Below are 15,019 nucleotides of genomic sequence, written 5' to 3' on the forward strand. Positions count from 1 at the left end.
TATTGACTAATTAGTTATCACCGCCGATAGTTAAGCTGTACTCTGCATATATATCTATAATATCCGGTAACTGCTGTCTATTTATCATGTTCATTTTTCAAAACTAAGTAAATCTGTTGAGATTTAACTCGTTTTTGTGTATAAAACAATAAATAAAATAGATGAGCTAAATCTATGCTGGACAAATAGGAATTTAATCAGTATACAGATATTATCTCATTTATATAATGAAGATTTTTATAGAGAATAGTATATCTCTATCTTTATTTGATTTCATTGTTCATTAGTACAATTCAGAATGATGTTAATCAGACTAATCAGTTTTATACTATCATTATATTGTTTGTTTTATGTTATCTATAATTTATATTACAGTATAATGAAATAGGATGATTAAATACATTTTATACCATAAAGTCTTAGAAGTAGAATGTTCTTATTACGTAACAGTTTTTATTTAACTTCAGGATAATTTGTTATCACGCTGTATGCAAGATTTAGATGCAGATTCCTATCGCTGATCAAAATCTATAAATAATAAATTTAATGTTAGCTTTAAGTTAATTTATAAGATCGTGGTTGGAGGTGGTCAATAGGAAACCCTGGACCTCGGTTTTCGTGAGACTTGGTATTCCTCAGTAAGGTGTACTTGTAATCTTGAGGGAACTGATGCTCCCTGACGGATTCGATCCCGTGTCACTCAGCTTCATAGTCAGAGACGTCACCACTGAGCTATTCGACAAGCCCCCTGTAGGACTGAGATGTAATCACAATTGATTGATCACTGGGTGGTGATCAATGTCATGCGTGTCAAGTCCTTCTTAGTGCTGATCGAATGCTATCGATCAGGTTGCAATGTGGCCACTAGTCTAGGAGGCTCGACACTGCGTGGATTATGTTGAGATAAGATCGTGGTTGGAGGTGGTCAACAGGAAATCTTGGACCCGGGTTTCGTGCTACTTGGCACTCGTCAGCAAGGTGTACCTGTAGTCTTGAGGAAACTAGATTCAGTTGAGAGAAGTTTTAGATAATAAATGTAGACTTGTTGTCATTTGTAATCATGATGTAATTTAGAATTAGAATTTATTGTTCTAGGAAATGAAGAGAGACTGATCAATTGAAGTCCTGAACATCAATGAGAAGATACAAGTAAACAACACCAAGTGAGTTTAAACTTCAATCCATTGCATAAGCAAATAGCTATCAGGACTCAGTAGCGAAGTGGATAACGCGATGGCGTTTGAAGCGAACGGTACTGGATTCGAGTCCCAGAGTGAACATCAACTCTGAGATGCAGGTACATCCAGCTGATGAGTCCCGAATAAGACAAAACGCGCGTCCTGGATTCCACTGCCAGCCACTATCCATATTTGTTTATAAAGCTTGTGACTTCAGGCAATATCGTGGCAGTCCGCACAGTATGCACATATGCCAACAAGAGACTGATCAATTGCAGTCCTAAATAACAATGGGAAGATTCAAGTAAACAACACCAAGTGAATATGAAGTGAAAGATGGTTTATACCTTACTAAGACTTATGTCAAAACTCAAATTAACTGACATATAGTCTAATGGTTAGATTCTCAGAATTGACAGACAAAAACGCTCGTTTAGTACTTAAACAATTCTTAGGATGATGATGTGGATTCTATTATACTTTCAGGAAAGTATTAAAACATATGATGTTTGAACTTTTTTAAGTAGCTTGAAAGGTTTTCAAATGAAATTATACCTTTTGGAAGAAATATACAAATTTAAGGTGTGGACTCGTGTGTATACGAGTTAAATTCATTTATTTATACCACTATAGAACTGAATGTTCTGTAGACAGGCTTTGTAACTATCCCTGCATCATAGCCAATGTGGGTTCGTAGAATAAGGCTCAACTTTAAGTCATAAACCTGAATCTTGACCTTAGCTCTTATTTGCAATTCTTAAATCTAGTTCCAATTCATGACCTTAATCCATAACCCCAAACCCCTAACCTTAAACATCCAAGTGAGTTAAATACATAGTGTATTCCTTCCTGAAGTATCATGGATTATTTTGCTCACAAGGCAAATGCACACAGATCGAGAAGTTTGAAATCTGTAGTCCTCACAACAATTTTTTGACTAATTATTCATACGTGTAGATACCTGAATTACTGTTTTTATTCTTGAGTTCTTGTTAATAAATCTAAATTTAGTGTATGTACAATCCAACTAGTTGCTTTGGTTCAGTTAGCTTAAAATACACTTATAGGACTTGTTAAGTTAATGAAAAGGTTCTGACCTTCAGCTGATGCGCCAAGTAGAATGCGAATTAGAACATTTGTCTCGTGGTTACACGACTTATTTACTTTATGTATGATATGCAAAATCTAACATCGCTCACATATGCCCGCAAGTAATGCTGTACTATTCATCTGACTACTAGCACATAAAATAAGTAGTTACATCTTAGAATAAATATCTACATCAAAGTTGGGCTTGAAAAGCCACAAAGCGAGTAAACACTGAATACTAAAGCCTTCCCGGGCTTAACATTTAGATACAACATACTGATATGATAATATTGACTACTAAATCAATTCTGATGTTATTTATCTGAAGGCTCGTAATCAAAATAACTTGTAAGGAATTTCCGCTTTTATCCTTCGACTAAAATAAATACTTTCTCAATTTTGGTATTTTTATTAATTTATTTATTACTTCAATAATACAGTAGAATAGGTATTTTTCCTCTCTTTTATTGAATCATACACTCATTATTCATGATTTTTCATGTATTCAAATCAATATTGTTTTTGAAGCATAAAAGTAACACTTAAATTGCAGAGAAAGCTACAATGTAGAAAGTGTAGCTGTAAATAAGTCACCAGAATCAATAGCTCTGTAAGTCTTCGACAGTTGATGTTGACCGCATTAGTTTTATTGATTTCAACTAGCTGAAAGCGCTCGGTCACGCATCCGCACCAGATCACGAGTGGGAACGCTGTGTTCAACTTCTACAACCACTATCCATTTTAGATCATGCACTTCTCGATATGTTGATAGCCTATCAAATACATCTTCGAAACTCTTCGCTTCTGACTTCTGATTTCGTTCGGTGGTCACGTCTTGATTATAAAAAATATTACTGGTCAAGGCGTTGTCAAACTCCAAATACTTGTGGCATTTTCAAAAGATTAGCGAAATAAGATGGTCTTTTGATATTTACCCTTAATTCCATAAATTCTGTTTTGTTTTTAAGGGACTTCCCTTTAATATTTTGTTTAATTAAGTAAATTTCAACAGATAACTATTGTTTCGGTCGAGACGCACACAATGGCGACATATTTAAAGTGAATATTTTCGTTACTCTAATCTTCGGCAAACGCATAAATTCTGAAAATTCCATTCTACTTCATGGTAAGGAATTTGCTTTTAGGTATGATGTGAAAAATTTAACTAGGTTCAACAATGTGTCATCAAGTAACTGCTTTTGAATAAAAGTCTTTATTGATTATACAGTACGACAGCTTCTATTGAGAAACCTTATTATATGTGGAATGATAATGAATAAAGTCGTAGGAGGACTGGGGTCACTGAAGGATTCAGACTAAATATCTTAGAAGTAAAAGATCAACGCTTTATCGGTTACCGAGAAACACTAGTAAACTTATAACTTGACAAATGCTTTAGTTTAGTAACCCAGTTTGGTAAATAATAAGACCGGTAGTCTTAAGGTCGACTGTTCATCCTCTCATAATATTCATTGCTCTTTTCAAATTGAACTGTCGCATATTTTTTCACGAGTTGATGTACTAAATATGGTTCCTAACTCAACTCAGTTTTGATCTAAAAGAAAATGGAATTATCGAATAACTGGCATAATGAAGCACTGCTAAACATATGGATATATACACTAAAGCTCCGTAGTTCTCTTTAAGTTTTGATGTAATTTCAAGACCTGATTAAAAACTATCTCATGTAAAGAAATCAATAGCGTTCTAAATCAGATAACAAGCGAACATCCACTCAAATGTGGAAACACTTTCAAACTTCCTTTCATCACTCAGGTACATTCAGTGAGTTTAATTCATCTTAATTTGATAATACTATTTTGTTGTATCCCGAAGAGAATTGTGAATGGTAAGATGTCTATTTCCTATTCATATTCGTGTCCCTCTTATCATAAGCTTCATCTTGACCTTTGAACTATTATTATACGATTCTTGAGTTATCATCAGTCTATTGATTACTTTCCCCCTATTCACAGCCACATTTGACCAACCATTGTACAAATATTGTTTTCTATTTTGTGGTACGATGTGGTCTGTTTGGTTGGTATATAAACCCAGTATGTTTGTGAATAATGATTCATATTGCCGAGGCTGTTATTGGTGTTCTGGACTTAACTGCCTGGGCTAGGCAGATAGCAGGACAGAGTAGTACTGAAGACAGTTCATACGGCTTTTGTGTATTATTGATCCGATCGATAATTCACTCCTCTCTCATTGGATGGTCGTAAAACGTTCATATATCAAATAGGGCACACGCACACCCACACGTTATAACATATTTCTTAAGTCATCAACCGTTTGAAACAGTTTTGTGGTAACCCTTTGTTAATAAGTGTTTGTGAATAATAATTTTCATTCACTTGGTATTGTTTACTTGAATCTTCCCATTGTTATTTAGGACTGCAATTGATCAGTCTCTTGTTGGCATATGTGCATACTGTGCGGACTGCCACGATATTGCCTGAAGTCACAAGCTTTATAAACAAATATGGATAGTGGCTGGCAGTGGAATCCAGGACGCGCGTTTTGTCTTATTCGGGACTCATCAGCTGGATGTACCTGCATCTCAGAGTTGATGTTCACTCTGGGACTCGAATCCAGTACCGTTCGCTTCAAACGCCATCGCGTTATCCACTTCGCTACTGAGTCCTGATAGCTATTTGCTTATGCAATGGATTGAAGTTTAAACTCACTTGGTGTTGTTTACTTGTATCTTCCCATTGTTATTCAGGAGGAAAGGAGCGTCCTGCATTCCACTGCTAGCCGCTACCCATCTCTGCTTATGATATCTTTCACTTTGCTTAGAATTCCGTTGCTCAAATTCAATAGCGGATGAGTGTAATCTGATTGGATGATTCGAGGGCATCTATATACTTCACTTTATTCAAAATTTCTGAAGTTGTTCATCCCACGAAGGGAGGAGAAAGTGGTGTAAAATCCTAATAATTGTATTATCTACGAAGATGAAAATCATATCCATTCTGAATTATTCTAACACTTCGTTCTTTACTCATCTAATTTTGCTGATAGGGTTTAATACTGTGTGGGTTTTGCTGACCAATCACTTTTTTAACTAAGCAGAAATTTCTTCTTTTCAACTATTAATCCACTGATTACATTGTTAGTTACCTAGGTTTTCTCTCAGAGGAACATATAGTCAGTGAAATAACTGTGAAATCGCTAAGGTGATGACAAGATCACTGAAATTTTGTTAATGATGCTAAAACTCTTCTGGAAACAATAACAAGAGGTGCGCTTTTTTCTTATTAAGTCTTCCATACGACTTTTGCCATCGCTCTTAGCTCTCAAAATCTTTGTATTCCTGAGAGTTATGCTTTCGTTACCATATACTTAGAGCTGTAACAGTTCCATTTATCCTACTTATCCTACTTCGAAGATCGGGTTTTCCTGAATTCCATCTCCCACCCGTATTAACGGTGATTTATTGACGTATTGTGTACCAGTCGTCTTTCTTCATTTACGTAATGCAACCGCTCGTATTGTAGTAGCACAGTCATTCCTAATTCTGTAAGTATTGTAGGCCTGTACTGAATCTCAAACATCAAGACTACACAGAATTGTAGCCAAGTTACTATTTTGGTGACGAATGTACTTCTACCTTCGAAGATTGGTCATCTGATAGTGAGGTTATCACTGAGAGAGGCAAAACAACTATTTGTACTTTTATTTGCTCTACTAAATACAGCTTTACCTGATAAGGAGAAAAGGCCTGGGTAACAAGTCCATGAGGGAAAGGTTTTGAAGTCATTGACTATACAGCCTTAACATAACGATATATCAGCTAGAAAACAAAGAAATTCCACCTAAAACTATAAAACGTTAGGAGTCCTAAATGTACAATCTGGAAAGCTTTATTATATATTTTTTAAATGAGCTTTATGAACTAACTTCTATGTGTATTTTTGTGTGAATCATGAACGAGTTTTAGTTTTACCCGAAGAGAAGAAACAATTTCTACTCATTGAATCGAGTTGATATAGATCATTTCAACTAGCACCCTCGAATAGCGATTATTATAAACGGAGACATCAAATACTTTGATCAGGAAACCTAATATGAACCAGTGTGTACTAGTTTAAAGTTATTAGCCACTGAATGTTCACAAAGTTTACGTCAAAGGCAATAGGCTCCAGATACTTTTTTTACAATTACATACCTACAGGCTTAGAAACACATCAAGGTCAACAGGTCAAAGTGATTAAAGCACAAAAATAGTAACAGTTTATTCCAGAAAGGTTCCTCACAAACTTAAAAGTAATGGGTAGAAATGAAACCTGTTATTCAATGTTATCTCTTGCGCAGTGTTTGCACAACCGTACGCTCTGTTTGAAATTTCTGACCTTGCTTAACATTTTTCATCTTGAAGTAAAGTTGAGTGATGTAGACACTATAGTGGAGACCCACGTCAATAGAACATGACTAAGAATGTTCCGACCAGACAGATTCAATGTCGCACTTATATCAAAGTTTAATGTTTAGGTTATCCATGAATATTCCTTCTTAGTTCCAGTAAAACTATCTCCAGTAGGAGATATGCCTGATCACATAAATGTTAACAAATATCAACTAAAGGGATGTTTCCGCGTCCGTATTTGAGCCATTAATAAATATGAAATGGGAGACGTCAGTATTCACCAAAAATATTTAATGGTCAATGCTCTGTTTCCTTTAAAAATCCAGAGGCCATGTCGATGAGCTCCTCAATTTCCTAAGACGTGATCCTTGTTGAATCGAAGTTTGAATCCAGAGTGATGGGCTAGCATCTAGGGGAATATGTCTTGATTTCTAACTTTTATGATTAACAGTGGACCAACTACTATTCTTTCAAAGTGTAAAGTAGTCCATTTGCGACATAGCTCACACGATGCACACAACCAAGATCATTCCCTCCTAGAAGTATCATCAATCGAAAGACATCTAAATGTCTTAATTCTGTATGACCCAAAATACTATTCTGACTGAGACAAAAGTGTCTTTCAACCCAGCCTCGCACCAACAAGTTTGGAACGCTTTTGCGACCAGCAGTGACAGTATGATCTTTCATTAAGTTTTTGTAGCGGCAAATAAATCCCTGAGATCAATAGTCCTGTAAGTCGTCGACATTCGACGTCCACCTCATTAGTCTTATTGGACGCATCTAGCTGAAGACTCTCGGTCACCCATCCGTATCAGATCACGGGTGGGTATGTCGTGCCACGCATCGCTTGCGACGGCTAGACAACTTAGGTTGAATGCTCACCGATATACCGGTAATCTTTCGAACATACCTCCGAATCTCTTCATTTGTGACTTCTGATTTGGCTGGATTGGCATACTCCAGTCATAAAGGTGTTACATGTAAAGGTATCAAAAAACTCCGCCTACCTGTGACATCTTTAGTTTTATTCTTCCCCGTTTACAGTACTGAAATATAACGTTCTCTCCTCCACTCCAAATTAAAACGAATATTCCTAAACTCAATCACAGGTGAGCCGTGGAACTATTTTGTGGAGTCAGATCAAAGCACAACTGAGGAACGCTTTATATCACTGAATCTCTTACCTTTAAGAATGTAAGTGAATGAGATTCAACCCTCTAGTGACTTACGGAATCATAAATGCCCTTTATAACCTTTTAGAATACCTTCGTAAATTCAGATCCAACCCAGACGCTAGGGAAATAACTGGATAATTAGAAGTACAATGCAGTTAACTGGACTGTTGGCACATTCCCTACCCATTATGAGTAGTCATCTTTTGAAATTCACTCAGAAGTCTCAATAAATTCACATGATTCCTTCAATACGGAGCCTGATATGTTGTCGGGAACCTAAAACAGTGTGCCACGCAGATCTAACGGTGACCCAATGCTGCAAGACACGGAAATCTGTTACGAGAAAGCCTCTTATATTCCATCTACAACTGTTTATGGATTTTTTCCTCTGTAACCATGCCACCATCTAAAGAAATTAACGACTCTTAGCTCTTCGCATAGAAGTCATTCGAGTAAAGAGTATTGCTATTTGGTCCGAACTATTGAATTTGTTTGTTTTGACTTCCTACTGAATAACCTTGTGGTTGCGCTCCTCACCGACTTCTGTAGGTCAACTACTAAAAAGTTACCCATGACGGAGGACCCAGAAGACAATGAAAAGCCTAAGAAACCTACAACACACGATGAGCGTGGTGCAGCAGATCTGGAACGTGTTACTGATTACTTTGAAGAGAAGGAGCTTAGTGTTGGCCTAGATGCAGTCAAAGCTGTGTCAGATACAGCTGGCGATGCTGACAAAGCTCAGAAACAAAAACAAATGCTAAAGATTAAAGTCAAAAACGAAGATGTGTCACTCATTGTAGGTTGTATATGCTTTTACGTATCTGCGCTTTATTCATGTTGTTTGTAAATGTTGATTGCAAAATTCGGCGAAACTAAAGAACATGGACGACCTTTGAACGAATCTTAAATGACCTTGAGAAATATTAGCCAATCAGAAGACAGTGTATAGTAAAGATTTATTATACAAAACCAAAGAATTAAAGTGGATACTGTTCTTTTACATGAGTTAAAAACTTATCAAGGTTGGATATAGGTTCAGAAGTTCTAAAGTCATATTGCACGCGGTACATGAATTCATCCATATGGCTCCATAGTAGTCTGCCTCTGGAGCCATGATAGGGTCTCAAAAACTCTTTCAGTCTTGACCACATAGCTTCTATGTTGTTAGTGTGCACCCCAGTAGTAGGGTCAACGAAATGGCGCTTATGTATAACGACTTCATGCACATATTCCAGTCTACCTAGACACCTGTACGCTCTCCAATCATCTGTATAAACAGTAGTGCCCGGCAGCACATATTGCTGTATAATCGGTATGATTGTTGGTGCCTGCCGGTTCCTGACTCTTTGGAAGTGTCCTTTCTGTAATGATCTATCATATATTCCAAGGACCTGTGAGGTATATTTATGGAAGAGGTACTTACCCAATCTTCTTTGATACAACGGCCACGGTTGTATTTGCGTTTCCTTACAACCGTTTCGTTTATTTCAACAATGTTCCCCACTTCATACAATTGCTGTACGCTTGTCAGTTTTGTTGCACAAATATCTCGGCAAAACTCATACCATTGAACTGCCGAAACTTCGCTTACATCGGCAAAGGTGGCAGCTAGTGTTACCGGTGCTTTTATTATTCAATTCGCAACAAGGAGCATAATTTGTCTCAACCTTAATTTTGACCGAGCGAAAAAAGTCCCTATTCGAGCTGATTTCTTCTTCCAACATGAAGGACATCGAAAGATAATATCAACACGATAGTCTGCACACCGTACAATGGTCATTTGACTACCGCAGTCACAACTATAGGAGCTTCTTAAAATTCCTTTTTATTGTAGTCGCTCAATTATCACGTCTTCTCGAAAATCCGCTGTAAAGCGATCGTACGTAAGCATCGTGTTCCGAAATTACCTCCGTGACCTTGAAAACCCGCGAAAGCTTCTGATTGGTTCGTCCATGTTCTTTAGTCTCGCCCAAAATTCTTAGTGGTTTTTGTCTGGTTGATGTTTTCGATGTCAAGACTTGGATTTAACACACTTTTAGACAGTTCACATATCAGTGTTAATCTTAATTACCTTTAAGATCATTAACTCAAGTTAGTTGAGATATTTAGCTAGTATAGGACGGTATAATGCTACCACCCGATCTCTCTATTTTTGGAAAATTTTGTGCTTAAGGGAAGTCCCTATAGGAACTTTTGGGGAGATTGTACAAAAACCCTTAAATCTAGAGATCAGGCACATACTCATATCTGGACTATTTCCAGTTCACTCTACACTTTTTATATACTTGGCTACCGTTGACTTAATCGAAAGTTCATGCTAATCAAGCCGTACACTGGAACAACCAGTTCTAAGTGTTAATTATTTCTACTGTACAGAAGGTGGAAATCTAATGCGTTGCACTGAACTTCTCGACGAACGAGGAAGTATGGGTGCTAGTATATACTTATTAACTGCTTCCATTTTACAATGCAACTAAATATATAGATGTGAGGCCTACCCAAAATACTAATGAATAATACTGGTTCCAAACCACATAGGAGTATATCTTCATCCTCCAATACGTATGCAGTTTTTCGAGAAACTTATAATCAGTGATCTTGCTTAAGTCAGACATTTTCCTGTAGGAGTGGCCGTAAATTGTATTCAGCCACGTCATCAAAATGTCGATTTATTTGAATGTTTTGCTCCTAAGCCCACATACACAATCTGCAGGGGGTGTTATTTGCTCATTCGCATTCAAGGTTAGTCTAATTGTAAATCAAAACTAAAGCATATGAATTCTAATTCTACAAACCTATGTATCAGAAGTATTGTGATTATCTATGGTTTGATAAATCATCGAGGGTTGACTGGTATTATGAGGAGAGTATAAGGGCAAACGCCTGACAAGCCAATATAAATCAAGTTTGATGGGTTAGGTCTAAGCAAACGAGTGTCAAATTATCACTTGGACCTACATCAATGATAGTAAATATTGTAGTACTAACTTGGGGAAAGCTACAGGTCGCTGTGTTTGTCACTATGTTAGTGAGCGAATTCTCTGTGATCCTGATCAATTTCGTTCCATTTTATTATTTAATCCTTTATTGCCCTACAGATATCAATAAATGATTTGAATATGTACAGGGACGCTGTTTCCTGACCACTGGAATTTTCGTTCATCTCCACCACTCTCTTGATTAAACCAAACAAGTGCAACACACTGGCTTCGCCCAAGCTGATATATGCAACTTTCATTATATACGTCCAATATAGCTTACTCTCTGACACGACTGTACAGTTATTCTAACATAGCTTTCAATTACTCCTTTTCATTTCCGCATTCTTATTTAGAGCGTAACAAGTGTGTTATGTCTTCCAGACCACCATGTACATAAACCAATGCTAGTCAGTGAAAAAGTTGATACTAACCGGCGAAGCTCGTGACTGTCCGTCTGAAATATGCGGCAAGTAATTGATGGATTTCCCAATAAAGTCTCCAGTTCAGAAACCATTAAACTGGTGGCCTAAGGTAGACCACAAAGACGCATTTTACCACCTGTGTTTATTGATTCCTCATATCCCTGTTTATCATCGTTGTGTTTTGCAAAATGCAGCGACTTACGACTCACATAAGTCGAAGTGGCTGTTTTGTGAGATATCCGCTCTCTATGAAACTGACACGTCCTTATAAGCATACTTCTAGTGTCGTGGCAGGAACTAAGCAATAGGTGCCCACGGAACGGATTTCTATGCTTTTTCTAGGGTTAGAACTTGGAGTGGATGTTTAAATACAGCAAGATTTTGCTTGAAAATGGGTTGCATTGCCTGGCAACACCTTTTAAGATGTAATTGTGTATTTCGATTGCACTTTGGATTAAAAGACTTGTTTTTCATTTCAGTGTCAAGAACTCGAAGTTAGCAAACTTACGGCGGAACGATATCTAAAAGAACATCAGGGCAACGTTTTCGAAACACTGGTCGCACTGTGCAAATAGTCATGAACAAATACTTCTAGGCGCCACAACCAAGACTTATTTCAAGCAATGGTCAATACATTTAGAAATTTGAATTTCTATTATGTACATCATTTAAGTAAATGAGAATGGTTTCTGTACAATAAAAACAAAGAGTCAATTAAATATCGTTATGTTTATGTGTTCTTTTTCGTAACGTTGATAGCACCGGGGATTTGGGTACCGTTGGGGGTTTGCGCGTGGGAGATTTGATTGTTTTATACCGCCTTATCGGTTCCGGTTTGTGTACAGATTCTTTGCGAATCTGTCTTATTTTATTGGCCTCGTCCTCCATTCTCTTAAGTCTAATGAGTTCCGATTGTTGCTGGAGGATATCTCTTCTCCTTTGGGCTTCATCGTCATATTTCGACCTTGACATTGCGCGCTCCACGGTGGCTAATTTAGGGGGGACAGCAACTATTGGAGAACGCTCTGGAAAAGTCGGAATAAACGGTGTTCGGTAAATGACTGATGGAGATTTAGTTCTTCCTCTTGTAATTATAGACTCCTCAGCGGATGTACTAGCCTAAGACAGTAAGTGAAAAAATAGACAGTAAATATAAAGGAAACTATGTGTTGTCAAACTTCAGTTTTATTGGACTTGGGAATTCGGTTCGTGGATTTGGCCACCATAAGACAGTACTCTAATAAATTGTTGGGAAGTAAACACGACCTAACTTCAAGAAGCATAATCTTGGGACGGAATTCACTGGTTTCCTCTACGATAGATGAAGTTTAGCTTATTTACATACAACAGATACTTCCCTTCTTTTTATAAATATTAAAACTGGAAAACAACAAACTACAACACTGTATGGTTTAAACTCCTCAGTATCCAGAGTGGACGGTAGTCAGTAATACGGTACCAACTGGTCTTCGAAAAATAAGCTCATTGTTACAGAAATATGAATACAGAAAGGTCTTTACACACCAAGTGAATGTAACTATATTTATCCGAAAGTTTCTTGTATTTTCTACTGTTGCTCCTTATCGGATATCAGTGACCAGGTATGTTTTGTCAAAAAGTATGTCACAGGTAAACGACGGTTAATTTTCGGAATTCATACCAATAAGGGACTAAGCTTAAATCACCGAGGATCTAGAATATGCACTTTTATTCAACGCCTTGAGTGGTAAGGATTGGTCGTCCTATTATAGTTGGACTCACCAAACAGTATAATGCAAATGTGTTCACTTAGAAACTTTTCACAGGACAATTCGATTGGATAACACAATACTAGAAACCTTCGGCTTAGGATAGAAAAAATGAAGGGAGTGGTATTCGTTCATGCATAATGAAGATTGTAAAGTTAAACCAACCTCTCTTCTGCTTCTGTGAAGTGCTATTCTTTCTTCAGTGAATGAGTGGAATGAAATTGGATGAACCGGAGAATGAACAACACGTGGAGGTAGACGATCAGGTGATCCAACCCTCATAGGTTGAGCTTTGAATGAATTTGCAAGCAACTTAGCATGTAATTCTGCTTGGACTATACGTTCGTTTCTGCGTTTTATCAAAGATAATTCACGATCTTCAAAACTAAATGGCTTCGGATGAGTACAGTTCTGTGTGAAAGAAACATAGGCCCAAATTAGTGGATTTAGTGATTTCGGATTTGAGTATAGAAAAACGCTGAAAACGATTTAAGCTACTGTTGTGACTAAAATTGTTGCAATTCGAACGATTCTCAAAGTATTTCATACAGGCAGACATCAACATGGAAATCAAAAGTACTGCACAATAAACTTGACTAACGCCCGGGTGCCTTGGTGACATTACAAGGAAAGTGGCTCCAAGGATATTAATTGGAATTCCAAGTTGATATTTCAGAAACGAATCCAATAATAACCTTCACAACTATTTCATTCTTACAGTATTATTTAAATGCTTGTCTAATTTTACTTGCATACTAGACGAGTCATTTGTCTTACAACCCAGTTCGTGTAATACACCACATAACCACCCAAATACCCTGGTACGGTCGACGGCGGGAGTCAACTCTACCTCTTGAAATGCTCTCACATGGCTACGCGTATACAGTCACTACCAGGGAAGTTCTAGTCACTGCCTTCTCGTGACTTGGGTGTTGTTTACGAAGTTGAGAAGACGAAAAGCGAATGTCCGGAGCTTTACCCAGGTTGGTGGATATGAAGAGTCTACATAGGGGAAATGGAAAACCCTCATACTTCAAAAGTGCACACATAACTAACAGAACTGATTCGAAAAGTAGATGTTTCCTTAGTTTTAGGGTATAATAGACGCAACTACTAGAAATGGGATACCAACGCTGATTTAAAATCGTCCCTACAGCCTCATAAATGTTTTCATCATTATCACACTAGCACTGAGGTCTGCATTTTATAATGGCCCAATACCTGCAAAGACAGAATCCTATCGAAGTCTCTGACTTGAAGACTTCAAGGTTATCTGCCTCAACTCCTAGTATAAGGCGGCCTTGGTCGTCAGTATATTTTCTTCTCGAGAAACAATTGAAACCAAGCAGATACAAATCACCTTTAGTTTAAAAGACTCTCCCCAACTACAGTTAAAAACACTTGTGATATTTTATCACACCCAAATGGATCAAAATTACTTTATCAATATACGCTTTTGCTTCGTTATCAAATAATACTGGAGACAGAGAGTAAATATACCTGGATCATAGACTAACCTCGGACCATACCACCCAGCGTCTGACTGTTCTCGACCAATGTGTGAATGACCAGATAATCCAAATCTGCTAACACGGCTTAAATCATCACTTAAAGACTATGAATTAATGCTAACACTCGACTTAGCTACCTTAGGCTTTCTTTTATCCTGCATCTACAAAAGCGGTGTTTAGGTACATCACCCACCTCAGTAAACATAACCACAACCTTACCAACAGATATGACTTGTTATCAAGTATTTTTACATCTAACCTCGCCTTTACCTACTCAGTTACCTTACTACGCACTACCGATGTTTGGAAATTTTTGAAGTACGTTATTGCGTAATAATAATTTTACACGTTCGACAGTATGTTATTGTAGATGCTTCTTTCATTCTATTAAAATTTACATCAACCAAGTAAAACAGCATCGTTGAACTAATGAAAACAATCAACAAGAACAAAAAAAATGGGACGTACCTCTTTATTAGAATCATGATCTGAATCACAAGAAAGCATTACTGATGGATGCCTTTTGGCACGCAT

General features: G+C 37.2%; 2 protein-coding genes and 2 non-coding genes across 4 annotated transcripts; 2 read left to right on the forward strand and 2 right to left on the reverse strand.

Annotated features, from left to right (window-relative positions):
- The first annotated feature begins 1,210 nt into the window (after positions 1-1,210).
- On the forward strand, positions 1,211-1,277 carry Smp_tRNA_02407_Pseudo_TTG.1.1. Its single transcript has one exon. It is a non-coding gene (tRNA).
- Positions 1,278-4,845: 3,568 nt separating this feature from the next.
- On the reverse strand, positions 4,846-4,912 carry Smp_tRNA_02029_Pseudo_TTG.1.1. Its single transcript has one exon. It is a non-coding gene (tRNA).
- A 3,415-nt stretch (positions 4,913-8,327) lies between these two features.
- Positions 8,328-11,958, forward strand: Smp_054560 (huntingtin interacting protein-related). The gene is made up of 2 exons (XM_018789704.1): positions 8,328-8,619; positions 11,706-11,958. Exons 1-2 carry the CDS (start codon positions 8,392-8,394, stop codon positions 11,799-11,801), a joined length of 324 nt encoding a protein of 107 aa, XP_018655120.1. The 5' UTR covers positions 8,328-8,391; the 3' UTR covers positions 11,802-11,958.
- Positions 11,832-15,019, reverse strand: Smp_151320 (putative tpx2 protein; the record flags this gene model as incomplete). The annotated part of the gene is made up of 4 exons (XM_018789705.1): positions 11,832-12,345; positions 13,140-13,452; positions 14,492-14,589; positions 14,954-15,019. 4 exons carry the CDS (start codon positions 15,017-15,019, stop codon positions 11,941-11,943), a joined length of 882 nt encoding a protein of 293 aa, XP_018655121.1. The 3' UTR covers positions 11,832-11,940.

Source organism: Schistosoma mansoni, chromosome W, assembly GCF_000237925.1.
Source record: "Schistosoma mansoni strain Puerto Rico chromosome W, complete genome".
Lineage (NCBI taxonomy): Eukaryota > Metazoa > Platyhelminthes > Trematoda > Strigeidida > Schistosomatidae > Schistosoma > Schistosoma mansoni.

What these genes read in the sequence shown, in the direction of transcription:
- Smp_054560 (XM_018789704.1), top strand. Translation starts at nt 8,392, where the DNA reads ATGACGGAGGACCCAGAAGACAATGAAAAGCCTAAGAAACCTACAACA. An exon ending in ACGAAGATGTGTCACTCATT is followed by an intron (nt 8,620 to 11,705) that starts GTAGGTTGTATA and finishes TTTTCATTTCAG; the next exon opens with TGTCAAGAACTCGAAGTTAG.